The following is a 26,870-nucleotide window of genomic DNA, read 5'->3' as shown; positions in this document are numbered from 1 at the left end:
CAATGACAAGTTGGAAGGCGTGACACATGGTCTCAAGAAACCTTTCGTGGAGTTGGTCGGAGAAATAGAAGCAGGCTTAGAAGTTCAGGGAAGGTCTGTCCTAAGAGTGGGAGGGAGTTGAGAGTTGCAGGTGTGATGTCTGCACAGGGGCACCTATGGAAGGTGTGAGAATGGGTGAGATTTCTGCGTGTTGTATGTAGAAAAGGAGAGAGCTAAGCAACAAACTCCAAGGAAGAAGCTTGTAGAAATTGAAAACATACTCTGTGGAGCTCCCATAACATGCTGTTGGTGGAAGTATAAATTGGTACAACCTTCCAGTACCTCGTAAAGTTGAAGCACTCGGTTGGAATGACTCATCTCTGCTGTCGTTGTCCAGCCATGGACAGTGTGGAAGTGCATGAACACATCTTTATGTAGATAAAGTGTATCTAGATACCTCTAGATACATCTGTCTGTCTGTCGTGTTCAGAGTCCGCCAAAAATGTATACACACTTCAGAAGTTTGCTGTGTTAATAAATTGTAAGCTAATAGCTGCCACTTTGAGCACCTCTAGTGACTGTAAAGGACAAAGATAATGTGTATTAATCTCATGCTATCTCAGTAAATTTAGCATGAGAAAAATGAATACATCCGGAAAAGAAAAACTTGTACAAATATTTTCGTACTAAATTTATTGAGACATTGTGAGATTAATACAAGTTACCTTTGGCCGCTACAGTTATACCAGGAAAAGAAAAACTTGTATAAATATTTTCATACTAAATTTATTGAGACATCATGAAATGACTGTGTTGCCTTTGGCCTCTACAGTTACACTAGGTGCTCAAAGTGGTGGCCATTAGCTTCCAGACATTTGTTAGTACAGCAAACTGTTGAAGTATGTATACATTCTTTTGGTGGACTCTGTATATCTAAACCTATATCTATATATGTCTGATCTTTATTATTCACAATTTAAACTTGTCCTTGTGATTATTTGTGGATGTGTAGAGTGGTGGAAAATTGAGGCCATCCAGTGTGCACGTTCCCAAGTGATAATTGCATAAGAAGATGCTTTGCTGTGCTCTTTCAGCTCTCCTTCTGCAAACAAATGTCTTTCTCATGGTCTATTTAGTGGTACTTTCTTTGCGTTTTGCACTTTTTCCCCTGTCAGTAGTTTATGTGTTTGTTGTTTACAGTGGCCCCCAAGTGTAGCGCTGAAATCATTCCTGGTGTTGTTCAGTGGAAGAAGGCTGTGGTGTGCCTTTTGACATCATGGGAAAATGCGTACTAGCTGAGCTTTGTTTAAGCTTATCTCGCATGCGCTGTACTGTTGGCTGTGAGTTTAAAATTGGCAAATCAGCAAAATACATTAACTACGGGGTCTCTAAAAAGAAAACCATATAAACAAAGTTATGTATTGATCAGTTGCTGAAAATACTTAACCAGAGGCTCACAGGAAACTAACCCTGTGTTTCCCCTAGGGGTGATGCTTGTATTTGTTAATTCAGTGTTTGTGCTGACTTTGTAGAACGTAACTGTTCTTTTGAGTTTTAAAAGATTGTACAGGGATGAGCAACCTGCAGATGTGCCATGGGGGCCGGGCTGGGTAGAAGGGCTCAGGACGGGTGGACTCGTAAAGGACGTGGGGTCCGCTGTATGAAGCCTGGTAGGAGAGCTCCCAGACACAGCCTTTGGACTTCCGTGTTTATTCTTCGAGCTGTCGAATTCAGATCGGAAAAGAGACATCTCCTGACCTCTCCTACTCTCACTTCTGGGGTTAGGTCTTTCCAGTGGCCTTTGGAAGCTGGCTGTGTGCCTTGCTGGAGCTTCTAACCAGTGGCTCTGTGTACAGCATGCTTTGGCTCTCTTTAGAGGAGAAGCAGAAGAGGCTTAGATTAGACAGTTGGTGCTTTTGGTGTCGACCCCTTCCGTATGGGTCGGCTGTAAACCATGTTGCCCAGGGAGCTGAATGACCTTGGATTGCTTGCCCCTGTCTCCCCCCTTTCTTTGCAGTCCCCCTCCCTATACTCTGAAGTATGCAGGGCTTCTTTTCCTAACCAGTTGCCAGCACGTCCCAGTTTAGCCGTTTGCTGATGAGACTGAGGTGTTGTCTCTCAGTGGAACGTGAAACTCGTAATGTATGTGAGGAGCCCTGCAGAACCTAAAGTCATGCATTTTTCTTGATGGGTTATTAAAGATAATGGGCTCTTCTGTTTCAGGTCCTCCTTTTGATTGGTTAGGAAAATAAGATCCAGAGAGGAGGGGATTGATCAGTACAATAAGTGAGTAACTCACTGGTCAGGACTTCTATACTCTCTCTGGGAGGCTGAGGCAGGAGGATTTGCCAAGTTTGAACCCACCTTGTGCAATTTAGTAAGACACCGTTTCAAAATATGAAAGAAGTGGAGGTTTATTTCAGTTGAAGGTCATTGGTTTAATCCCCAGTATCAACATAGGACACAGAAATATGTTCAAACAAGAACAAAGTCCTCTGTACTTTTCTGGACTGCCTATGCAGATATATCTCATAAGTAGCCACGTAGTCAGCTGAGTATCCTGAAAATGAGCTTTGAGCATTTATGTGTAGGGTGTTTATGATGCTGAGTGCACTTGTCCTGTGAGCTGAAGGGCAGTAAGCAAGTACTGGTTTAGTTAATATTGTGAAGCATCACAAGGATTTTGTGAATAGATTCCACTGGGTATGGAGGGGAATGAGATGGGTTAATACTACTTGTTCCTAAATTTCTATTTTAAACCAGCAGGTTTCAAATCTGAGCTGCATCTCAGAAGCAACTGTATAGTATGTTTACAAACTAGAAGAAAAAAGGAGAATTAATTCAAGATGGATCATAAACATAGAAGCTCAAACTATAAAGCCTCCAGAAGAAAACAGGATGCAGTCTGTGCAATCTGGAGTTTGGTGAATGTTTTTTCATAGGACACAGAAAACAGTAGTCCCCCCCCCCCAGGACTGGCTTTATTTTTAAAGTGAAAAACTTGTCCCTATCAAAGATATCTGTAAGAAAATCAGTTGGCAGATCCCAGAATGGCAGAAAATAATCTTCAAAACATACATTTGACAAAGAACGTATCTAGGATATGTGGAGAACCCATAAAACTCAGTAATAAAAAGACTGTAATTAAAAGTTGGAGGAAAGACTTGAAGTGACACCGTATAAAGGAAAGTTAAGAATGCCTGATAAGCACATGAAAACTGCTTCCCATCATAAACCATCAGGGAAATGCAAACTAAAACCACAGTGAGATGCTTCACTACACACCAGCAGAAAGGCTAACGTCACGGAGTTGGCAACAACACTAAACACTGATCTTTGTTGTTGTTGGTACCGGGGATCAAACTTGGGACCTTGTGCTTGCGAGGCAGGTGGTGGAACCCCTGAGCTAAATCCCTGGCAACACTGGTGAATGTGTGGAGAAACCCGGACTCTTGTTCTTTCTCGGTGGGAGTATGAAATGGAGTATGGTCCGATCACTTTGGAATAGGGGAGAGTGGTTTCTTTTTTTACTAACAAACAATAACAACAAAAATATAATTCATCTCTTCTGTTTCTAAGTACTAACCCAAGAGATATGGAAGCATATGCCCTTCAAAGTGCTTGTACAAAATAGTGGGGGCAGCTTTATTTGTGAGAGCTAAAATCAGGGAATCGCATAAGCATCCACGATCAGGAGAATTGATACATAAAACTGTGATGCGCTGAAATAACGTAACAGCGGTCAGAAGTAAAAAAAGCACCAAAAGCATTGATTCACACTAGGACGTAAAGAAATCTCAAAAATTTTATGCCACTTGAAACAAGGTATCTATAAAAGAATACATGCTGTAGGATTTCATTTTTATGTCGATCTAAAATATGACACAGTAATAGTGGGCAGCAAAACAGAGCACAGCAGTAGTCTGGGAGAGCGGTGGGGGCAAGGTGGGAAGAGGCCTGAAGACGCTGCCCAAGGGGTGGGCAGGAAGCACACAGCAGCCGTGATAGACGTGTCGCTCACGTGGGTATATGAAGCTGTCATCGTTCATGATTGGTACACTTGAGAAGCGTGCACCTCACTGCATGTAAATTTAACATTAAAAGCTGGCAAGCACATGTTGAGATTCAGAGGGTGATAGGCACACTGAAATGTTTGTATGGAGAATGCCGATGTCTGCATCTGATTTTGAATTGTATCAAATAATGAGATGGGTGGATGGATGCTGATAGAGGGACAGCTGTGTACATCCCTGCCCCTATGCAGTGCTGTGTGATCGAATAAGGCAAATACAACAAAATATGAACAACTGTAGAATGGGGCTGTTGGGCATGTGAGTGTTCCCTGTCCCTTCTGCCGTCTTTTTTTGGAGAGTTGAGAATTTCCCTAAGTGCTTGGGGATGAAAATGAATCTGGTCTTGGGAATGGCAATACCTGAGTCATCCTTTGTCACGATTTAGAATCAGAAGTTGGGTGAAGTTTGTCAGTGATGGAAAAGGGTAGATCTGTGATGAGACAGCAGACTACATTTGTCTGAGGACAAGTGACTGAGTGCTGCATGGCCAAAGAGCAATTTTTATTTCCCAGGAAAAACACCAAGTCTCCCTGTGAGGTCAGGACGAGAGCCCTCTTTCCCCATCAGCTCAGAGCAGTGGCATAAGAGAGTAGATAGTCTCAGAACTTGCGTGGTGTAACACATGGCTTGGCATCGGGATGATTTCTAGATTTGGAGTAGGACACTGAGCTTTGAGTCATGTATCTAGAAATGCTGGCTTTGAACTTGCAGCTGTCCATGGCAGGGCAAGAAGTCTCCTTTCCCAAAGTCAGTGCCGCTCAGGGCACCCTGGGGGAAATGAGATCACAGAATTACTTTGCATTCCTTTGGCGTTAGTCAGCCTCAGGTTAGAGTGGAGATGGTCTCCATGCCGTTGCCTAAAGTCCTCTGGAGGAAGGAGGGCTGGCAAGTAGAGAGCAGCGTGGTGCATGAGTCACGCTCTGGCTGTGGTTTCTCCTGGGCAGGGCCCTGCTTGGGCAGCAGTGGAACCCGATGAACTTCCACTCTGGGACCCTGCATACTGTACTGAGGAATTCCTCATTTGCCCTTTTCCAGAGCACAGCAAAACAAGGCTGCCTCTTCTGCTAACAGAGCTGTGTAACTTTTCCAAGTTCATGGGAGGAGAGAGAGGGGAACACATAAAGACGTTCTCTGTTGAAGATTTTAGTTTTTTCTGAGGGACAGGTGGTGGTTCTTCCTCTACCCATGGAAATGGTGTGCTGATGGACGAGTGGGTTCACACCTACTTTTTAATGTTGCATCAGCTCGAAGCCAGGAAATGTTAGGGCCAGAAGACTCCTCGTACTGTGACCTGGCCACATCCTCCGTACACATCAACTTGCCCGCCCTCTGCTTACCCGTTGTATATTCAGTACTGAGTGACTTTGCTCCCTTTCTGCTGCCTTCAAATTTTTCCTGAAGTACTTTTTTGATCTGGATTCTTTTTTTTCTTTCTCTTTTGCATTCAGTTTTTGTTTACATTGGCCGTGATTCCAATCTTCAGTGGAAAGCTAGAGAAGTTGTTTATAAGAGTTTTTAGGATTTCTGAATATGAAATGGAAGGAAATTACATAACATTGCAGCGTTTCCTCTTCTTGTTGCTCGCCTGTTACCCAAAATACAGTGGTTCCTTCTAGAAGCTTGAAGCTTGAAGGAATTTGGCAGATCCTGCACTCTGATGGTCTATTGTGGTCCAGAGAGTCAATGTTATCCTGATTTGAGGTTGAATTTTTCTTGAGGTCAAGTCACAAAGCTTCCTGAATTATAACCATAGCAACCGTGTTTATGTAACAGACAAATCAAAGTCTGGGAGGGGGAGGAGCATGCACAAGAGTCAGTGTCAATAACCTCAGAGACATTTTGTTCATGCTTAATTCACAGGACCAAAACCAAGTGACAGTAAATGGCCTCCCCTTCACTGGATGTCTAGGGGTATCTGTTACCGCATGATGCTCTAGGAGGAGTTGCTTCCCTCCCTTGGAAGTCTTATTAGCTTTGAGATTTCTCATGGAGAAGGGTAGTAAGTACCAGCAGCACTCAAAATATGAAAGCGTTCCTGTATGGATAGTTTGTTCAGCAAAGCCATCTGAGCTGCTTCTGACCCCACAGAGGAGGAGTCAGACAAAAGAACGCATATCCTCTGCCTTAAGCCCCCTGTCCTTTAATCAGGAGTGATTTCTTGGGCACCAAGCATGTGCTCAGTGCTTTATTCATTGCCAGAAAGACTCTTCCTCCTCCTTCGTCATCCGTGGACTCATTGGGTTGGAGATTAGAAATGAAGAATGAAAAATTGTATTCACAAGCATTAAGTTCTAAAGAACAGGTTTAGGAGTGGTGAGACCTCCAAGAAGGGAGACATTCGGGGAGTGGCGGCCAACCTGTGGCACATGGGCCGCAGCGGCCATTCGTGTCATTGAAAGCTCTGCAAGATTCGGCACCACCGTGGTGATCTGCAGCCATACAGTTAGGAAATCTTGTGGAGTAAGGAAAAGGGCAGTGAAGCTCCTCTGGGCACTGTGAGAACTATTTTAATTCTCCCAGTACTCTAGTGAAGTTAGTACTATTGCTTAGCTCTGTTGTACAATGAGAAAATAGACTCAGAAATATTAAATGACTAAGAGCACAGAGAGCAAAAGTGCTGGAACTGGGCCTTGATGATAAATCCACAAGCCCCACAGCATGCACTGGCCCCTCTCCTTCATCAAAATTCATCTTCCCTTGTTCTGAAGTTTACCCAGGAGACCCGCACAGATGAAAAGACAGGCAAGCAATGATTAATCCCAAATGTAGCTAAGTTCACCAACCCCGGAGTGCTTTCTCAGTGAAAGGGAGTTTGGTCCTGGGTGTAGGGTGACACTGGGCCAGTCTCTCTGTGGGGCAGTGGACCACAAAGAGCTCCTCACTGTCAGCTGTGTATGGAATCTGCCTTCCTGGGGCTCTCTGCTGACCCTCTCCTCGGCCATGGAATGTGAGTATTACCCTGCTTTCACACAGTGGCCCTTTGAGAATTGCAGGACTAGGATCATGACGTCTGGAGTGCTTCTCCGAAGCTGTGGTTTAGGGAAACTTTTTGCAGGAGCAATGTCATGATTAAAACAGAGAAGAAAGAGAGGAGTCAGCAAGATTAGGAGAAGCCCAGGGTCAAGGTCTAAACGAGAAGGTAAAGGAAATTTGTCCTAGGGCAATAGAAAAAGAAATGGTGTGAGAAGTCGGGTCTAGATACATGTTAGTGATAGAATTGATCAAACTTGGAACTGGGTATGTGAGGTAGAAGGAAGGGAAGGCTCAAGGATGGCATGAATGAAGTTTCTTTCCCATTCTACTTTTTTTTTTTCCTACTTCCCCAACCCTTTTGAGAAACATTTTTAGTTTGAGACAGAGTCTCCAGGATTCTCCTGCCTTGGCCTCCCAGAGTGCTACAATACAGGCATCAGCCACTGTGCCTGGCTTCCTTTCTACTTTGATGTACATTTTTCTCCTTCATCCTTGAGCACCCTATAAAGTTCAAGTAGGCTTTTCTGTGATGTACTTTTAAAAATATGTGCCTCAGCTCTTGGCTGCAAGCCACAGAAGCAGAATTTTAAAATAAGGGGAAAACAGTTACTGGTTCACAATGGGAAGAGCAGAATGAACTTTGGATACATTTAGACAAACAGGCTTAAATGATGTGTCATTGGAATCCAGTCTCCCTTCATATCACGGCTCTATTTGCTTTGACTTTTTTGACTCAGACTTTGCCTGGGTGGAGGTGGAGTTGTCCACGAAAGCTGAAGACATATATCTGTGCTCCTAGCAACATAGCTTCTTTTCTAACAATTGTGATTTAAAAAATGTTGAACAGCAAGTACTGTTTGCTACATTAGGCCTGAGGCAGTCATACGCAAGCAAGGGTGCAGGGTGAGGATCACAGAGCCAAACCTGAAGGGGGAATTCGCATTGGCCCCACCCAAACCTTGTGGACTTGGACTTGGGGGTATGTAGCTCCTCTACGAAGTAGGGGGTGAATTCCCTAGAAAAAGAGGGACATAATGGCAGTAGTATTAGTTGCAGGAGCCCAGAGCACTTTGTTTTCCTCCAGTATTATGGAATAAGAAAAAAATGAAAAACAAAAATAACCTTTTTGCATCCATAAGGCATAAAGCAGCAGGCAATACTTGAACTAATGGAAGACGTTTGTTTTTCTTTCATCATCACTGTCATAACCACACTGAACAGCAAGGAGTGATTTTGTTCATTTGCATACCGTTGTCATGCATGGAAGAAGGCTTGGGGCTGTTGGAAGACTTTTGTCCAAATGGCTTTAGGAGCATTGTCATTTGGTCACAGTTTGGGGGGCTCTTTTCCAAGGGCCTGAGGCCTCAGGTGCCTCTGGTTACATGGAGCCCCTTCCTTAGCCCTCATTTTAGAACCCCCAGTGGCACCAGAGGCTCGGATACTATTAGCAGTTTGTTGTCACCTGCTGGGTATGGGGCTGACGTGCAGCAGTGGACCATAGAAAATAAATAGCAATGTGAGGGACTTTGATAGCTTTGAGTTAAGCCAAATAAGATAAATCTGTTGTGTACGTTCTCATAAAAAAGCCTGCATTCTATCTTTCCATTTCTCTTAGACGGTAAAAATTCCTAGAGAATTTGCCAGATGTTGGGAAGAAGGAGACCCAGTCACCGCAAGTGATAGATATGACTGGCCTTTTCTGTCTGGTCAATGCCTTGTTCTCGTCGACTCCGACGTGGGGTTTTTGTTTCAATTTCTGTCTTATTCCTTCTTACGCAATTCCCATTCATTCAGTCAGTACTTTTTGAGTGGCCTGTTAATATGGCAGTTACTGAACCTTCTTTATATGTAATTCAGCTGGGCAAGAGTAAGGTCTTGACATTTGGGTGGGATTAGATTATTAGAAAATGCCATCAAATATGTTTTTATTGGTTTTAATTCTGAAAGAGCCTCCTTAAGACAGCAAATGTAGTATGCTTATTACTACTGTTTCTGTTTAGTTCTATTCTTTTGATCACATTTTGCCCCTAGGACCACGGTGATGAGGGGCACATTTGTGAGGAGAGAAGGGGATGGTGGACTGGCACCTGCCTCCCAGAGCTCTGTCCTGTTTTATTGAAGTATATTTTTATGTCCTCCAAACTATTCAAACTGGTTTTATTCCACCATACTTCAGACTCGGTTCCTTCCTGAAAGCTTTTCTAAGTGCGGCCTGTGGACATTTATGAAAAGAGAGGTCTTCCTGATCCAAAAATTGATGTCCATGCTTGGGTTTTATGGATAGCATTCCACAGACCCAGGGTGTCTCTAGTCACTTCTCAGAGGTGTTATTAACGGTTCCTAAATTTAGCTGTTACTGGAGTTTGCTGAGTATTCGGCTGTGCTACTCGGTTGAGAAGTCTGCCTGCCACCCAGTCCTTGGTAATACTGGCCATGTCTCTGTGTGTTTGCTCATTGTAGGAAGGGATATTTTTGGGCATCCTAAGGTGTCTCAAACTACTTGTGCTTTTTGGTTATTGCCATACTTGTGTTAATTGGAAGTTTGTGGAATCACTATTGTTTAAATTGAGTGGAAATTTTCTTCTTACATAATAGCTGCATTGTTGCCATTTTAATTACTGCTCAGCTTCTTTTGAGTGCCTTGTTAATAGCCAACCTGTTTTTCCGCTGGGAAGCAGAGCTGGGTGGGGAAGTTGTACCAAGTTGTGGTTGAGTAGAGACTGCAGTCTAAAGGACGCTGCCTGCCTACTTCAAGCGCTGGTTTTGTCATTTGCTGGCTGTGTAATCTTCGGAAGATGAATTAACCCATAGAACACTAGGAAAGAGAAGCAGAGGTGGTGTCCTGTAGGCCTGGGGATGAAGTAAAACAATTGATGCAAATGCTTAGTATAGGTGATGTGCTGCCTGGCACATAATGGGTACTGAAAAAGTAGTTGATAGTGGGAGGTTATTTTATTTTTTTGATTGCTATCTTTTTTAAAAACTGAGAACCATTTCTCCAAAACTTGGCCTTAGATCGTCTCCTTTCCCTTCCCTTGTTTCTTGGTGTCAACTGAGTATATTTATATTGCTAATGAGGCCAGCCACCAGGGCCTCAAAAGGCGTTTCTTTCCTTGGCCATTTATCCGGTTGGGAATAACTTTCCTTCACTAGGAAATTTTCATTTGTTTGTTTAAAAAAATGTGAAGAGATGGAAAGAGACAAATGATGGCGACATTGATAATAAAAGTTAATCATAGAACGCCTTGTGAGCCATGAAATGTGCACTTCATGCCCCGTGTAAAATATTTGGTATCCATTTTCCCATTTAATTCTCTCAACAACTCTAAGAGGTGAGGACTCTTAGTACTGTGTCCCCTTTTGTAGATGGCAAGATAGGGGTCTGCAGATGCTAAATGATGTATTTGCGTTGTCAGTAAAAGGTAAAGCTGAACTTTGAACCTAAGTAGCTGATTGCTGTGAATCTGTCACCGCTGATAGGAAATCACAGATACAAGCTGCAGGGATGTGTCATGGGGAGAGGGCCGAGGCCATGTCCAGTGCAGGAGAGCCAGCCTCTGCAGTGTTGTAAGATTCTGGCTCTGTTACTCTGTTCGTTGTTTCTCCATGTTGCTGTACCTACGGAACACTCTTGGAGAGAAGAGGTGCAGAGATACACCAGGCTACCTGGAAGAGACCTTGGGGAGCGATAGAGTCTGGGGCTGTGTTCAAGTAAAACAGTACAGTAAAGTAGGTTCATTGGGCCGATCTTGGCGCAAAGCGTAATGTAGCCAAGCACTAATTCAGCTGTGTGTTGACGGGAAAAGTTAGATTGTTTCTATCTAATTATTGTTTTACGTATGCCTTTAATTTATATGCTTAAAAAGTGCCTCTGTGTTTTTTCAGTATGGCTGGGATAATGGTGATAAAGGTTATGCAGAGAAATTCTGGGAATCCAGATGACTCTGTGCAGTCCCTGTGAATTCTCTAGGGACGTGTAAATTGAATTGGCTGAGCAGGGAACAGAATGTGTTGTAAACTCACATGTTACGCAGAGGAAGCATAGGGAGCCTTTCTGTACCCTCCTTTGACTTACTAAATTGCGCTCTTGTGGTAGCGTGTAGGTATGGGCTGTTAGAACTGCAGTAGCCTGTGGTTTGTATCGAAGGCCTTCTCTCCTGCCCTGGTGTTGAACTTCAGGTTGGTTTGGAGAGAACAGAGTGTTACTGCTTCTCTGGCGGCTGCCAGCTGGTTCCATGGGTTAGTGGTGGATACTTCAGGCTGGAATGTGAAGGCCATTCCCAGTTTTCATTTTTTCTGACTCAGGGCAGATTGTTTCTTCCAGTGACTCACTTGCTGTAGCTGCCCATGGTTCCATTTTACCTTTGTCATCATCATCGTCACTGCCACCACCACGTGTTATATATCACGTGGTTAGTAGTTAAGTGCCTGGGGCCTGGAGACAGACTATGGGAGTTCCTGTCTGCACTTTGCCCGTTTCCAGCTGCCTCACTGTGATCAAATGACCACGCTTCCTAAACTCTTAGTTTTCTCCTTTCTGGGACGGGAACAATCAGATTGTGTGAACACTGCATTGCTGTAGGACGCCTGGCCTGCTGTCAGATACAGAGCAGTGATTTTGTCATCACCATTGTTATTCAGTTACTGTATCTGTTGAAATTGTGTTTTTTTCTTTTTCTTTTCTTTTTTTTTTTTTTCTGGTGTTTTGAGACAGCGTCTCACTATGTAGTTGAGACTGACCTGGAACTCACTGTGTAGCCCAGGTTGGTCTTGAACTCGAAGCGATCCTCCTGCCTCAGCCTCCTGAGTACTGGGATTACAGGCGTGCCTGACCACGCCCAGCTGAAATTGTTTCTTAATGACTCTGAGATAGACCCTAATAAGATAAATACACGTAAATTCTATCTCTAGAAACATATAAGAGAATAGATATGCATTGGCATGGATATTTAGCAGATTTCATGTTCATTATTCTCCAGAAACTGGAGTGTAGCTACATCAAAGAACACAAAGCCAAAGGGCTAAAACACTTTAAAGTGGTCAAATCTTAGAATATTCTAGCTAAGCAGGACAGCTAATCTTAGCTTAAGATACATGTGCTGCTGAGAAAGTGCATGGAATACTTTAGTCTTCCTGGGAGCCATCCTGCAGACATGACTTCATGACTTTTTCCCTTTGAGTTGATCCTCGGGAGTTGGGTTTTGTCCTGCGGAGATGGCGCTCTTGAGAGACATGCCTCAAAGCATGTGTGGTCACTGCTCATCGTAAGACAAAGCCGCCATCACAGAGACCTTTACTTTCAGGACAGTGCTCTGACCTCTGAACCTCAGCCTTGTGGAAAATGTGATCTATGTAAGAGACATTGCCTGCAGCAGACTAACCGTGTCTGGAGGGAGACTTTGCTTCTGCCGGTGTGGAAGGTGTTTATAAACCCTGACGCCAACCACTGGCACGCTTGATAATTGTGTGCACTTGCTACCACCTGGGTAGTTCGTACAAGGAGATTAGAATATCCCTGTGGTGGCTAGAATAGTATGTCACTTACTATTCTGTGTTCTTGGCCGAACTGTAGGCTTCAGGTTCCGTATCTGTAAAGTAGGAATAACACTAGATTTAGACCATGTGGCGTTACCAGTGTTAGCTACTGTCCTGTGTGGCACTTGGTAAGTGCTCAGCAAACAAAGGCAATCACACTTAGTGCTGTTGCCACGCCACCCTCTGGCCTCTGATGGCAAGGCCTTCCACGTTGGGTCATGTCATCCTGCCAAGCATGGCTTATTAGCCTCACTTCAGGAGTCACTCTCTTTGACTCATTTACTCAAACCAGACAGAGATTAGTGGCCCAGCCCTCAAGGATTGGGCAGTACACATTTCTGGCACCTTTGGTTCATTGATTATGGGAATTGAATTCAGGGAATGCTTGGGTGTTCTGGGCAGGGGCCTCCTGAGACCCAGGAAACCTTGAAAGAAAGTAATTGGGCATGAACAAACCTCCTAAGTAAAAAGGGTTCAGAGCTTTGTGTTTTACTAGTCTTTCTAGATTGCTGCCATTATAAATAGGAACAAGTATCTGTTGGATAAAATGTTTGAATTTAATGGGAGAATTGAACTGATTAAGGATGGCTGAAAAAAAATTCTTGCCCAAATAGGATGTTTTCCCTTGTACATTTTCACCCAACTTTCCAGTGTCATTCAGTGCCAGTCCTTGTGGATTGTTGGTCCCACAAGGCACAAGACACTGTAGGATAGGCCACTGCTCCCTTGCCTTGTCCTGCTCTCTTACCGTTTGTTCTCTGCCTTGCCCTGATTGCCAGTCACATTGACCTTCCTCCCTCCGAAAGGCCCTGCTTTTTCCGTCTCAAGGACCTGCTGGCACTAGCCCGAGGGAGTCTCTTATCACTCCCGTCTCCTGCAAACTTCATCTCTTCAGAGAAGCTTTCTCCCACGTCACACACACAGTGCCCGCTTTTTTTTTGTTTCTGTTGTACTTATCAGTATTTGAAGGTATCATATTTGTACAGTTTATTTCTGTTTTCTTCACTAATGGGAACGTTTCTTGAGGTAGAGATCGTAGCTGTTTTATGAACCCATATCTTCAGTACCTGCCTAGTTATTACAGGCACTCAGTAAATATTTTAAAATATATGCACAAATAAACAAATACATTTCAAGTAACATTAGGAGTGACCCATTCAAGAGGTCTTCAAATTTTTTGTTTTGTTTTTGTTTTTTTTGAAACAGGGGATCACTATGTAGTTAAGGCTGACCTGGAACTCATTATGTAGGCCAGGCTGGTCTCGAACTCACAGCGATCCTCCTGCCTCAGCCTCCGGAGTGCTGGGATTACCCATGTGCACCACCACGCCCAGCCGTCTTCAAACTTTTTCAAGGCAGTATCCCTTTGTTTGATAACCACACGAGTAAAACCCATAGAAGTAAAGGAAGAGGACCTTCTCCCAGCCTCTTTGACAGTCCTATTGCAGGGGCCAGAATCAAAGTCTTTAGAACTTTAAGTGCATGCCCTAATGCCTATTTATTCTTCAGAATATCCTTGTTAAGATTAAACACCCATTTCTTTAATCCTCATCTTTCTGACCTTCAGTGAGTGCAGCTTCAGTATTCTTTAGGAAGAGAAGAATATATTAATAAACAGTTATTTTCTGTATTTAAAGTTTGAGATTTCAAAGACGTCCTTGGAAACTACTTCAGTTTATAGAGAGAGTAGGCAGTAAAGGCTGAGGGAGTGCAGGAGACTTAGCCAGTGACACGAGGCAGCTGCAGGCAGAGTTGGACCGTTGCCTGGCTCCTGCCCAGTCATTTCCATCCATGTGTCTTGGTAGGGAAAATGTCATTTTGGGCTTATCGACTCTTTTCAGAGGTGCTTTGTTTGTTTCCTTCAGAGGTTAAGTGGCTTTTAACTGAGAGCGGCCATCAGAATCACCTTGGGGTAGATAGAAGCTGAAACTTAAGTGCATGCCTCCCTGGGCTGTTTGTATCATTGAATATCAGGGACAGGCAAAGTGTGGCCCGCAGAACAAGTCCAGCCCCCGCTTGCATCCGTGTTGTTCATGAGCCATGTGTGGTACTTAAGGATGAGCATCTGCAATTGACTGATTATAGGGAATACTCTGAGCCTCATTTGAGCTAAATACTAACCTCCCTCTAAACAAACAGCAAAGTATTCATCTCATTCGTAGACTTGTATTTCAAAGAGTTACACTCAGTTATTGTATTTAGAATTTGTCAAAAATCCTGTGCAAATTTATTTTCTCATATTATATAACAACTTGTGCAATATTGTTTTGCCTCTTGGCCCTCAAAGCCTAAAATATTTACTCTCTGGCCCGTAACAGGAAAGCTTGCTGGCCCTTGCAGCGAGCGTATCAGTCTCTATTTTATATTTATGTGCTTTTCCTTTTACTGTATTTGGCCACTTTATCTTTTTATGATTTCCATAAATCACTTAAGGTTTTTTTTATTGTAAATATAATATATTCTACTCATAACATTCAAATTTACTAAGGTATCTAGAGTAAAAAGTGGCTGGTGTCATTCCCTGCTGTTAAGACTCAACAGTTTACAATGTACCCTTGCCCTGACTGTGTAGCTGTGAGACCTCAGTTAACTTCTCTAAGCCTCAGATTCTCCAGCTGTAAAACAGTGATAATAACAGCTCGTACCAAGAAGAATTGTTGTGTAGATTATGTGAATTTGTGTGAATTGCTTAGCCACTTTGCTTTTGCACAGTTAATGCTTAATGGTTTGTAACTAATTCCAAAATTCTCTCCGTTTTATTTGCATATACACACAAGTTTGCGTTCGTGGAAAAAGATGGAATATAATTTTTTTGCAGTAAAGTTTCATAGGTGATGGGAGCACATTTAAGAACAGCTGAAGGACATACTAGGAAGTAGGTAATTAATGAGATGGTTCATACCGACAGAATTTTAACTACCACCTCATGGTACAAACTAAGGAAAGGGGGAAGGTCATGGTTTTCTACAGTTAACCTGTAGGGTGGTATAAAATGCATTCAAATGTTATTTTATTTCTGTTTTCCAGGTCTACAACTCGAACAAAGACAATCAGAATGAAGGGAGTAAGTATGATGCTTGGGTTCTTTTCTGCAGCCGGAGTGGGGAGTGGGCTTTGAGAAATTGCTACTTCAGAGTTTCACCACCAGGAGGTGCTGTGGGCATGTTGCTAAGTGTAGCGTGAGCCGCTTGCTTCCACCCTTTCTGTCACAGACTTCAGAGGGCCAGTCACCGAGCATGACTGCAAGATTGTAAGGACACCTTGCCCTTTAGCTGTGGGAAAGCCAGAGTTGCCCTGGCTTCCTGCTAGGACTGGAGAGGCAGCAAGTGTCTTAGATGACTGCTTACTAACTGTTTTTGGAGTAGAAAGAGTAGAGATGGTGAATACAGCACTATTCCTCCTTGGTGAAAGTGCCCCCGAGTAGCCTTCTTAGAATACATAGCACATTTTCCCTGACACAGGCTCAGAGCCCTCCAGTTAATCATAATATCCAAGGGCACCCGTGACCTTGTAAAGGTGACAGGATTAAAATCAAACTGCTAGTGGTAAAGTGTTTGGACTGATTATCTCCTTGGCGCATATGAGGAAAACAAAACAAAACAAAACAAAAACAAATTCCTTCCAGGCTGCTACTAAAGTACAAAGGAAATCCTGTCCCCTGGCCTCAGACTCGCTTTGTAAAATCTACTTGGAAAAAAAACCAAAGGTGTCCCTAGGATGAATTTCAGCAATATCAGGAAAGTCAGTAGAACAGTGCCGCTCCAGATGAACAAAATAATAACCTAGCTCCCTGTCCCTGTCCCTGTCCCTGTCCCTCTCCTTCTCCTTCCTTCCTCCCTCCGTCTCTCTCTCTCTCTCTCTCTCCCTTTCTTTTTTGAAAGCCATTATGGAGCAGAATTTTTCCTCTCATTTTCTCTAAAATACAAATGTTACCAGGTGTTTCACGGAGTATAAAATGTTACATAGTTTGGGATTGCTGCTGTTGAAAGAATAGAAGGCTTTTGTGACTAGAAACAATTCTTTTTGTCTCCTCAAAAATTGAAGCGGGGGCAGGATTTAGCTCAGTGGAGCTGCCACCCGCCTCATAAGCGCAAGGTCCCGAGTTCCATCCCTGGTACCCCCCCAAAAAAAAATTGAAGGAGGAAAATAATTTTAAGCATATATTAACAAAGAAGCAATCCCCCCACCCCAAATCAGGTAGGATTGTCTTAGAGCATCTGCATTCAGCTCAGGCCAACTTAGGTAGAAGAAGTGTACAATAGTGAAGAAACGGAGGAGGCTGCAGCATACCCATAGTAAGGTGAGGAGCTGAAGAAAAGTGGACCAGCTCTAGGACCCGGGAGCCAGGACCCAAGGAAAAGGGTCTTGTGGGTAATATTTGCAGGGTGCATTGGTGATCTTTCCCTTACTTGTCAGAGGATTTCTATCCCCAGGAAACTTGCCATCAAGTTGATACAGCTTGGGCCCACTCAGGGAAAATGACTCCCCTCGATTGACAGCTCCAAGAGTCTGGAGCAGAGTTTTTTTCTAGAGGGAAACCTGGGAAGTCATGAAGATGAGAGCAATGGATGCCAAGCACGGTAGACAGATGCCCACACCAGGCCTCATCCTATAACACAGGGTCCAGGAGCAATGGGGAACGATGTGTCCATGTGAATGGACCCCAGGGGCCTGACGTTCACCTGGAAGCTTTTACTTTGCTGCTGTAACTTTTGCTTCTCCCTGCTTGTGTGCCCATAGGTTTGAAAGGATTTTTTTGGTTGGTTCTATTGCTTCTTCTTTTCTTTTTCTTTTTGAGATTCATCCACAATGCTGCAAGTAGTTTCTTTAATCTCATTACTGTGCAGGATTTGTTTTACGAGTTTACCACTAAATGGATGCACATTGAGGCAATGCCCAAGTGAAATAAATAGGACACATCTGTAAATACCAAATGGGTTCTCTGGTGTGAGAAACTGAATGTGTAAATAAGGATCAAAAGGCATAACAGGTAATATGAAATAGAAGGAAAAGTTCAAAGGGGAAGGGGAAGTGAGAGGGGTTGGGGAAAGGAAAGAAAGGAATTAGTATGAGAAAAGCAGAAAATTGAAATAAAGTCTTGTGTCATTTCTGTAAGGAATTTTTTGGAATACGTTTTGGATACCTTTAAAAAGGGATTATCTTCTGACCCAACAATTTGTCCCAAGTACAAAGTGTTTGTGCAATAGAGAAGTTAATTGGGATATTGGTAAAAATAGGAAAGAACTAGAGATAATGTAAATATCCAGTAGGGAGCAGGTTCGATAAATTATGGGATAGTATGCAACCTGTAAAAAGAACAAGGGAAATATTAATATATTTCAAAAATGGCACTCCAGTATGCTAATTGGGTTTTTAAAAAAGTAGGCAATAGAGCAGTGTTACAGTAAACAATGTTCTGATTCCTCTTAGGTATTTGATGGGAAACAGTCAAGATTATATCATCAGTGAAGGATGGTTTATTGGAAGCCATTGACCTTCTACTTTAAATATTTCTGTGTAGTATGCATTATCTACCATTAATGCATTTTATAGTTATAGCTATCAAGAGCATTAAATGACCATTTGCTGTGTATAAGGCACTAGGCCTGCATTACATACATTCGTGTATTTACTGCTTGCAGCATTCTGTGCGGTGGGTATTTGACCTGTGTCGTAGATGAGGAAGTAGAGGCTCGTAAACTCAAGGGACACAATTCAGTCTAAACTTTGTGTGGTCCTGAAGGCTGTCCGGTCGAACACAAGGATACTCTATGTTCCCTAAGAAAAGAGTAATATCAAAGGTTCCATTTTGGAGAAATACAGAATTTTCTTCTGGCATCCTGTTATGTACAGAGTGGGATTTGCTTGACTTGTGTGTCTAATCATCATTCAAATCATCTAGTGAGCGGGAGAGAAAAAGATGAAGGAATAGAAGTTCGCCACTTACTCAACAGGGGTTTCGGTGGGGCCTATTTTTGTAGGCTGTTATTGATTTCCAGACTGGCAAACCCATAGTAGAGATGTGGGTTCGTGTGCCTTGCTTTTTTGGCATTAGGACCCCTCTTCCGCATGATACAGTTCCTTCCTTTCCCCTCTCCCAAGCTGCACTTGTAGCATCTCTGCTTGGTAGGGATTTGCAGCTTCACCCCACACCCACCCACAGGACTCATCTTCCACAGGTGGGTTATTGCCCGCGGCCTTCCTTGTCTGTAACCCTCTTTCTGTTTATGCCACAGTCTGAACTCTTTTAAAGGTAAGAAAACAATCTGATTATGAATTTAAGGGTAAGGAATTTGCTGCTTTCGCAAAATTACGCATACCGAGGGTCCAAACCCCAGGTATCTAGTATTTCTACAAAATGCTTTTTTGGAAAATATTTTGGTGAGAGTTTGAATGCAAACATTTTGTCACACAGCTAGGATGTTTTGAAGGGGCACACAGCAAGAGGAAATTCCCTTGGAGACACTCCTCCTGCATTTGTTGCTTTTATCTTGGAGGTTCAGGGTACACATCATCTGTGGGGTATAAGACGGGGTCATAAATAGTGTTTGTCAGCTGCTAGTATTTTTTTTAAAGTTTTAGTTGTCAGGGAGAGGATTGTCACAGATAAATGCATGCACATTTCTTTTCAGAGCCTTTCTCTCTACTTTTTTTCTTTGTTTTCTGTTTGGTCTCAGGTATAGAGGGTTGAATTAATCATGCTTCCCTGTTGATGGTACATTGTCATCCCAGGCCCCTTAATTCATTCATTCTTTCATGTCATATCATTTTATTCATTTGTTCCTTTAAAAATTAATTTCCAAAGCTCAAGGACCGGAGTTTGATCCCTGGTACCAAAAAAAAAAAAAAAAAAAAAATAGTAATAATTTCCGTACTTGCATTACTCTTCTTCCTTTAGGCCTCCATTCTAGTGTACTTTTAAAATTCATCCTTGAAAAATTTGTGTCTTTTACCTGCCTATGTTTTTAGGTTATATGCGTGGCTGTGTGTTCTGATCTTTCTTTGTGCTCTCAGCGTCATGTTAGGAGCTGTCCGTGTTGCTCTGTATAGCTCCGGATTGTGACATCTGCCTGATGTCTAGTCCACGGTGTACCTGTTTTTGCAGAGGTGAACTCCGGTTCCTCATCACCACTGTCAGCACCACAGTGAACGTCTCTGTGCATGTCCTCCCGCAGGAGAAGTTCATTGGGTTGCACTCACCAGGGAACTGCCGGTTAAGTCGCTGATTTTAGGCTTCATTTAAACGCTGTCATGTTGTTCTTCCGCGTGGACAGTCCGCGGGCCCAGCACCCCACGGGTCGGTGCCTCCTTTCTTACCACCCCTCCTTTGGTCAGCCTTCTAATTTTTGAATAACTACAAAATGATAAATCTGATAAATATAAAATGATAGCTCCTTGTTTCAGTTTGTGTTTCTCTGGTAAATTATGAGTTTGAGGTTGTTCCCTGGGTTTGTCCTTTCATTTATTGCCTATTCCGGTCCCTTGCTCATTTTCCACATCAGTTGACATCTTTTTTTGTAGAATTGCAAAATTCTTTCTATCATAATATGAATCCCTTCTTTGTTTTAGAGATTTCATGTATGTATGTATGTATGTATGCATGTATGTGTATGTATATATATACACACACACACGTTTTCATCTATTAAGATTATATGTAGTGTCCTTGTTTGTCTATAAGACTGCATTTTTGTATATTTACATCTTCTTTCTTGCTTGCTTTACAGTTTATAATTTTCAAGTTGTTTTTCAAAGAAGGCCTTTTGACTCAAATCACAAAGATGGGCATCTACATTTATCCTTTATATTTAGGTTTTTGATTGTACTGTATGTGATGTTTCATGAAGACCCAATCCTACATTTATCCATAGAAAGAGTCAATTTTCCACTGACTTCTACTGAACTCTCCATTCTTTCCACATTATTGATGGGGCCAGCTCTTTTATGTTAGATTTGTATTCTGAGTTCTCACTTTGAGCTTTTTATTTTCTTGGTCTGTTTAACTGTTATGATGACATTGAATCAAATCTTAGTGTCTGGTAATTTAAGACCCTCTTTTTGCTCTCCTTTTTAAGACTTGACTTAGCTATCTGTGGACCTTTATCCTTGTAGAATAAATTCCTCAAGAAATTAAATTATCATTTGGGATTACATTGAATTATATAGATTAATTTTAGGGGAAAATTACCCTTTTATAACATTAATTTCTCCTCTCCAAGAACTTGGAATCTCTTTCCATTTATTCAGACCCCTGACATCATTTGAGTCTTAGTTTTATATCTAAAGGTTGTGTGTTCTTGGATAAGTTAATCTCTATGTATTAAATTAAAAAACTAATGTATTTTATTTTGCCAGCCCTATTGCTCTTTCTCCATGAATTCTACTGCTAGCAGAGAACCTTCCCTGGCTATGCTGCTAGACTGTCAGGAAATATACACCACTGAGTTCTGTAATTGGTCAAGTGCTCGCCTAGAAAAAAAAATGAAAGGAAAATAGGAATGCAGATAGTAAAGAGGAAGAAAGTATTTTTTTCTCCTTAAGCTTCACTGAGGAAATGATCACTACCAATAATCAGTCATCCAGGTTTGTACTTAGCCAGGATCTGCAGTAGGAAGAACTCTTTCCCCTCCCACTCCTCCTTGTCCTCTCCTTCTCCCACTGTCCCTCTCCCTCTCCCTCCCCCTTCCCCTCGCCCTCTCTCTCCCTCTCTCTCTCTGGCTTCCTTTGGGATCTTCATGCATATTACCTGCAGTGTGTCTTGCTTAATGCTTTACATTTGGGCATAGTTGTGAGATTTACTGCCCAAAGGCCCTATGAGAATTGGTTCATTATCCTTTGAAATAAGCTCAGGTCACAAGCACAAGAAGCCAGGAACTATTCTTAGCCCAGGGACAGGTAGCCAACAGGTTGTGGGAGAGGACAATCCAGTCCAGTGCAAGGGATGTAGGGAATGGCAGACTTTATATACTTTATAGTTGGTCTTTTCCAAATTTGAGGGATTTTGTTTGTTTTCCAGTACTGGGAATTGAACTCAGGACCTTGCAATTGCCAGGAAGGACCGTGCTACTAAGCTAAATGCCCAGCCCTTGAGGTCTTAAATAATAAATGTCACTGCCTACTTACTTCTAAAAAGATTAGCTTGTTTATAGAAATGCTGCTCTCCAGCTGCTTCTCCAGCTGTTTCAAGGCTAAACTCTGAACAGTTGGGACAGAGAATACCCAGTGTCCTAATCTATCTCCTAGTGCCACCTTCTTCAAAGTGGGAATTAATTCAGATCCATAGGCTAATGAGATTATATTCACAGGAGCACGTCCTGTTGCTGTAGGAACACGTCTGCATGCACACTGGGATGCAGCTAAATGCTAACCACTCTAGCTTTGCAAGATGGCACTACCGTAGTTCACTCTGCTTCTCACTTTTGTTTAACATTTTCCTCTTTGTTCCTAATCTGAACCCTTTACAAGTTAAAACTGTAGGAATCCAGGCTTCCTGTAGCTCTTCATTCAGTGAGGTGCCTCTGGAGTTTCTGAAGGGCATATGGCACAGAATCCATTTGAGTGCTGAAAGGTCAGGACACTTAGAATTAAAATGGGTGTCCCTCTGCCTTTGAGGGGTATCCGGTCTGCTGTGGAGGTTTAGACAATAGACAGCTGACTCAGTCACATCATGTATATATGTGTGATATTCATGCCATCTATAGATGTACTCCATGTTCAGACAGAATGCCCAGAGCTGATGGATTTGAGGGTGAGCTAAAACTGGGATCCCATCTAGGGTAGGAAAATAGAAACTTCTCATCTTTCCGAGAATAAGGTCTTAATCCTTTCATTCTTTCCAGTTTACTCTTAATCTAGTGCTTTTATAGGAATCGTTTGTATTTGAATAATTCTAAAGAACTTGCTGGAGTTTGCCAGCTTGTCACTTACACTGCAAGGTGGGTGAAAGAGAATAATTGAACAAAAAGTGTTCTGTACAGAGTTGGAATTAGGATCTAGCTGCCTGTAGGGCATAGACATTGGATCTCTGAACTTCACTCTTAAGCAGGTTTAAAAATCTTTTTTTTCTTGCTGTAAAAATGGTATGATCTTGTTATAGAATATTAAGGGAGTACAGCAAAATAATTTTAAAAACTCAATAAAAATAATCTGTAATAGCAATTCCAGACATTTTTCCTTGTTTCCTTTTCCCTCCGATGTCTTACATGTATTTTCCCAGTCAATATAACTCTTGATTTAATTGGCATTGTACTAACTGAGTGTAATATACTTGTTTCTGTTGTGCTTCAAAACATTTATAAGCTATTTCCCATGTCATGAAAATTGTTTATCAGCATCATTTGTAATGGTTGTTTAATGTTCTGTCATAAAATTATACCTTCATTTATTGAAGCTTTTTTTAATCATTGGGCTTTACTCACTTTCCAGATCTTTGCTGTTTTGTGCAGTGTAGCCTGTGCACCCTTGTACACCGCCAGTCTTTGTATATATGTCACATGCTTTCCTTCCAGTGGATGTGGCCACCAGACAGGGGAGCGGCATTTCCATGGGGGTTACTGTAGCAAGGCTGTGGATTAGTCTGTCTTGGGTAGGTGTTCAGACTCTAGGCATCTGTGTACCTTTTTGCAAACTAACGGTATTGGTAACTTATAAACTTGGTCTGAGCATTAAAGTTCAGTACCGTTTCTGCCATGTTAGGTAATGCTTGAATCCTCTGGGTGGCGGGGAGAGGACATTCTCCTGGAAAGTGGAAGCCTTTAGTTTGGCAGAACTGGTCTTGAAAGAAGCAGGAGGGAGCGGGAGGGGAGGTATCTTGCCAGCCCTCCTGCCATTTCCAGTGGCGCCTGATGAAAGTCCATTTAATTCTGGTGACTGCATTTCTCAATGTCAGTGTCACATACACATTGAAAACTATCGTTTAGCTTTAGATATTTTATGGTTTTAAAAGTATGTATGGGAGGCACAGTGCATCACTTATAAACTTTAAGATTTTATAAATGTTACTGCTTAGCCCAGGGGTCAGCTTTTGAACTAAAGGGACAGATAGTACAATTTTTCATTTTTGCAAGACCGTTCATCCTCTATCATCCTGTGAAAGCAGCCATACACACTAAGAAAGTTTTGGGGGTGTTTTATAATAAAGATTTATGTACAAAAAGGTGGAGAATTTGTCCCAGGAACTTGAGTTTGTTACTCCTTTGCTCAACACAAGGTCACATTTTTAAAATATCCATCTGTTTAAGATGGGATGGGGTTTTGTCAGGGAGCACGAACACAGTACATACACAGCTGCAACTTGCAGAAATGCTGTTGAAGTAAGTGTACAAATGAGCAAATGGGCCAAAGGGGACAAGGTAGTAGAGTCAAAGGGGAGGGACGCTGGCGGCCAAGCCCGAGCCCTCCTGATTAGCTAAGGTCCCCCCGTGCTGGCCCGCTGCTCTTGAGATCCACAGAATCGGAACTGTTGCTCTGCTGTCCCGTCGTATGTGACCAACCCTGTGGGGCCAGGAGCCATGTCACCATTGCTGCCAACTCCTCACCTATCTGGTTCTTGGCTGGTGAGGGGCCATTCAAGACGCACTTTCTATGTTGTTTCTGTTATGTCCGGTCTCTTTCTTTGGACACTCATTCAGATCACACTCCCTGATGGGGTTTTATTAGGGCTCGTCTTGTCTTATGTGGACAAAGCTAAGGCCCAGAGAGGGGATGGACAGAGACGTCATCACCATGCCTGTTTGCCCATCGCCATGCCCCTGAGTGTACTTTCCCTTCATCTGTTTACCTCAGCTTCTTCCCTTGATCTGTCAAACAGAAGAGATTTATTCCCTGCAGATTGCAGGGAAAGCCTTAATGGAATAGCATGGCCTGATGTTTTTAAAAGAGTTCTAAAGCCTTCATCTTTTCTTTCGAAAGGTCCTCAGTCTTATGAAAACAGCAGAGGGCAGAAAAGATGATTTTTTTTTCCTTTGGCTTCCAGTCACCTTAGGCCTTTTACTGTTAGAACACCCAGAGAGGAGAGGCAGGAGGAGGCAGTCACTGGTAACCATGATCCCTTTGGGATCAAAGCCATCTGAGGCTGCCAGGTCTCTCCCGGCGGGTGGCTTATAAATAGAACATTTCCCCTTTTAAACCTGAGAAGGATGGAAGGCATTAATGGGCACGGCGGCCTGGCCTCCTGTGCACTGACTGGCCCACGAGGCAGTCAGCTGACTGTACCTTTCCTTCCAGCTTTCCATGCTGACTGCCAGGGCTGGCCTGATAGGAGACACACTTGCCTGCCGGACTTTTAGCTCCCTATATTCTTCTTGGGCCTTTTTCTTCCACTTTTGCCCTCCCTTCTGTGCTGTGTAGGTTTCTATGGCCACTACTTTATCTTCTGAGCCACAGTTGGATAAGAGGGTGTAGTTCCAGCTTGCTGTAGGAGCTCATTCTCTGCGTCTCCCTTTCATTAGGAGTCACATACAGCACAGTAGCTGTGGCCACACACACTGAGCTCAAATTATATTTAGTTGGGCAGTAACAGCCCAGCTCTAGAGTGGCCTGGTTGCGGGGGGAGGGAGAGAGAAGAAGGACCAGGAATGGCTTGTCTGCTCAGAGATTTTATGATGTGGGTTCTCAGTTTTGTTTGGTGAGACTCTGCCCCTAAAGATGTGACCAGTAGTGTCCCTTGGACATCCATGGACAATCAGAAGCCTTTCTGCCTGTCCTCAGAAGACACAGAGCAAGTCTTCTGTAGATTGACAGATGCAGTCAGTGTGTGACTTCCCTGTGGCCTAAATGTCCCCCTTTCCCTCGTGACGTGGGCTCTGTACTAACAGCAAGATGCAGACAGGACAGGTGTGACCCACCTCTTGGCATCCCACGCTGAGGCTCAGCCAGGCAACAGTAAGCAGGCCCCAGTCTGCATCTCTAACAGCTAATGACCGGCTTCGGGGTTTGTTGAGACAGGGCCTGAAAAATTTCCTCCACTTCCACCAAATGCAGGCTTTCGATTATTAATAGTTAATATCTATTGAGCAAATACTGCGTATTGAGCAGTATGCTAATTGTTTTATGTACAGTGTATCATTTGCTTCTCAGAAGAGAACCACAAAAGGTAGGTTGGGGTTTTTTTTTGCCCATTAAATTTAGTGGTACATTTTAGGCGTACAGTACAGTTGCATTAGTCATTGGGGTCTTGTACCTTTACGTAATGGATCTTGGTTCTTATTTTTCCCCATTCCCCTGTCCTTTCTCCACTCCCTCTATCCTATTTACAAAGACTTTGTTTCCATGTTTTTCCTTTTCTCACATTTTTTCTTTCCCTTCTCTCTTTTCCCCTATGCCCCCACTTCCCCTTTCCCTTTGTACCTTTTCTTCCTTTTTCACATTATCTATTATACATTTTGGTCCTCATTTACACTTTCAGTTTCTTACACCAGAGAAACAGTTTGATATTTACAGTGTGTGTCCTATTTATTTCACTTAAAGAGTGTGGCCTTAGTGTGCATTCACTTAGCTATAAGCATCGCTAGTTTCTCATTCTTTATGGCCGAGTAGTACTCCATTTCATAAAAGTACCACATCTTCTTTTTCCAGTCTCCACTAGATGGGCAATTTGGCTTTTTCCAAGTTTTAGCTAATACAAACTGTGCTGCTATAAACATGGGTACACATATATCACTGTGGTATGATTCTTTTGATTCTTTTGGGAAGATACACAGCAGAGGAATAGCTGGGTCAAATGGGACTTCTAATCCTAGTTGTTTGAAGTATCTCCATACTGATTTCCACAGTGGTTACACCAGTCTGCACTCCCACCAGCAATGGAGAAGGGTTCTGTTTTCCCCACAGCCCACCAGCATTTGTTATTGGTTGATTTCTTGGTAGCAGCCATTCTTTCTGAAGTGAGGTTGAATCTCATGTTGTTTGCATTTGCATCTCTTGAATGACCAGTGATGTTGAACAATTTTTATATGTTCATTTGCTGCTTTTACTTCTTTGAGAGATGTCTGTTCATTTCAGATGCCCATTTTTGAATTGGGGCTTTTTGGGGTGTCTGATTTTTTTGAGTTCTTTATATATTCTGAATAGTAGATCTTTGTCTGAGGAACAGCTGGTAAAATGTTTTACCCACATAGTAGGTTGTCTCAGCTCAGTTGGTAATTTATCTTGCAGTGCAAAAAACCTTTTAGAAAGATGAGATCCTAATTGTTGATTCTTTGTGCTAGTTCCCGTGCTATTGAGGATTTGTTCATAAAGTCTTTTCCTGTGCCAATATCTTCAAGAGTTCTATCTAACTAATTTTCCAGCAGGTTTAGTGTTTCTGTTTTA

General features: G+C 42.7%; 1 protein-coding gene across 1 annotated transcript in view; it reads left to right on the top strand.

Moving 5' to 3' along the window:
• Positions 1-26,870, top strand: part of Arhgap26 (Rho GTPase activating protein 26) — a 445,337-nt gene that overhangs the window by 227,813 nt on the left and 190,654 nt on the right. Inside the window, exon 12 of the mRNA XM_033765564.1 lies at positions 15,588-15,624. Coding sequence (XP_033621455.1) covers positions 15,588-15,624 — 37 coding nt within the window. The remainder of the gene's footprint in view (positions 1-15,587; positions 15,625-26,870) is intronic.

This window comes from Fukomys damarensis, unplaced genomic scaffold, assembly GCF_012274545.1.
Source record: "Fukomys damarensis isolate Sample0158 unplaced genomic scaffold, DMR_v1.0_HiC HiC_scaffold_3, whole genome shotgun sequence".
Lineage (NCBI taxonomy): Eukaryota > Metazoa > Chordata > Mammalia > Rodentia > Bathyergidae > Fukomys > Fukomys damarensis.
Note: the sequence above shows the minus strand (reverse complement) of the source record. Positions and strands in the feature narration are given on the sequence as shown.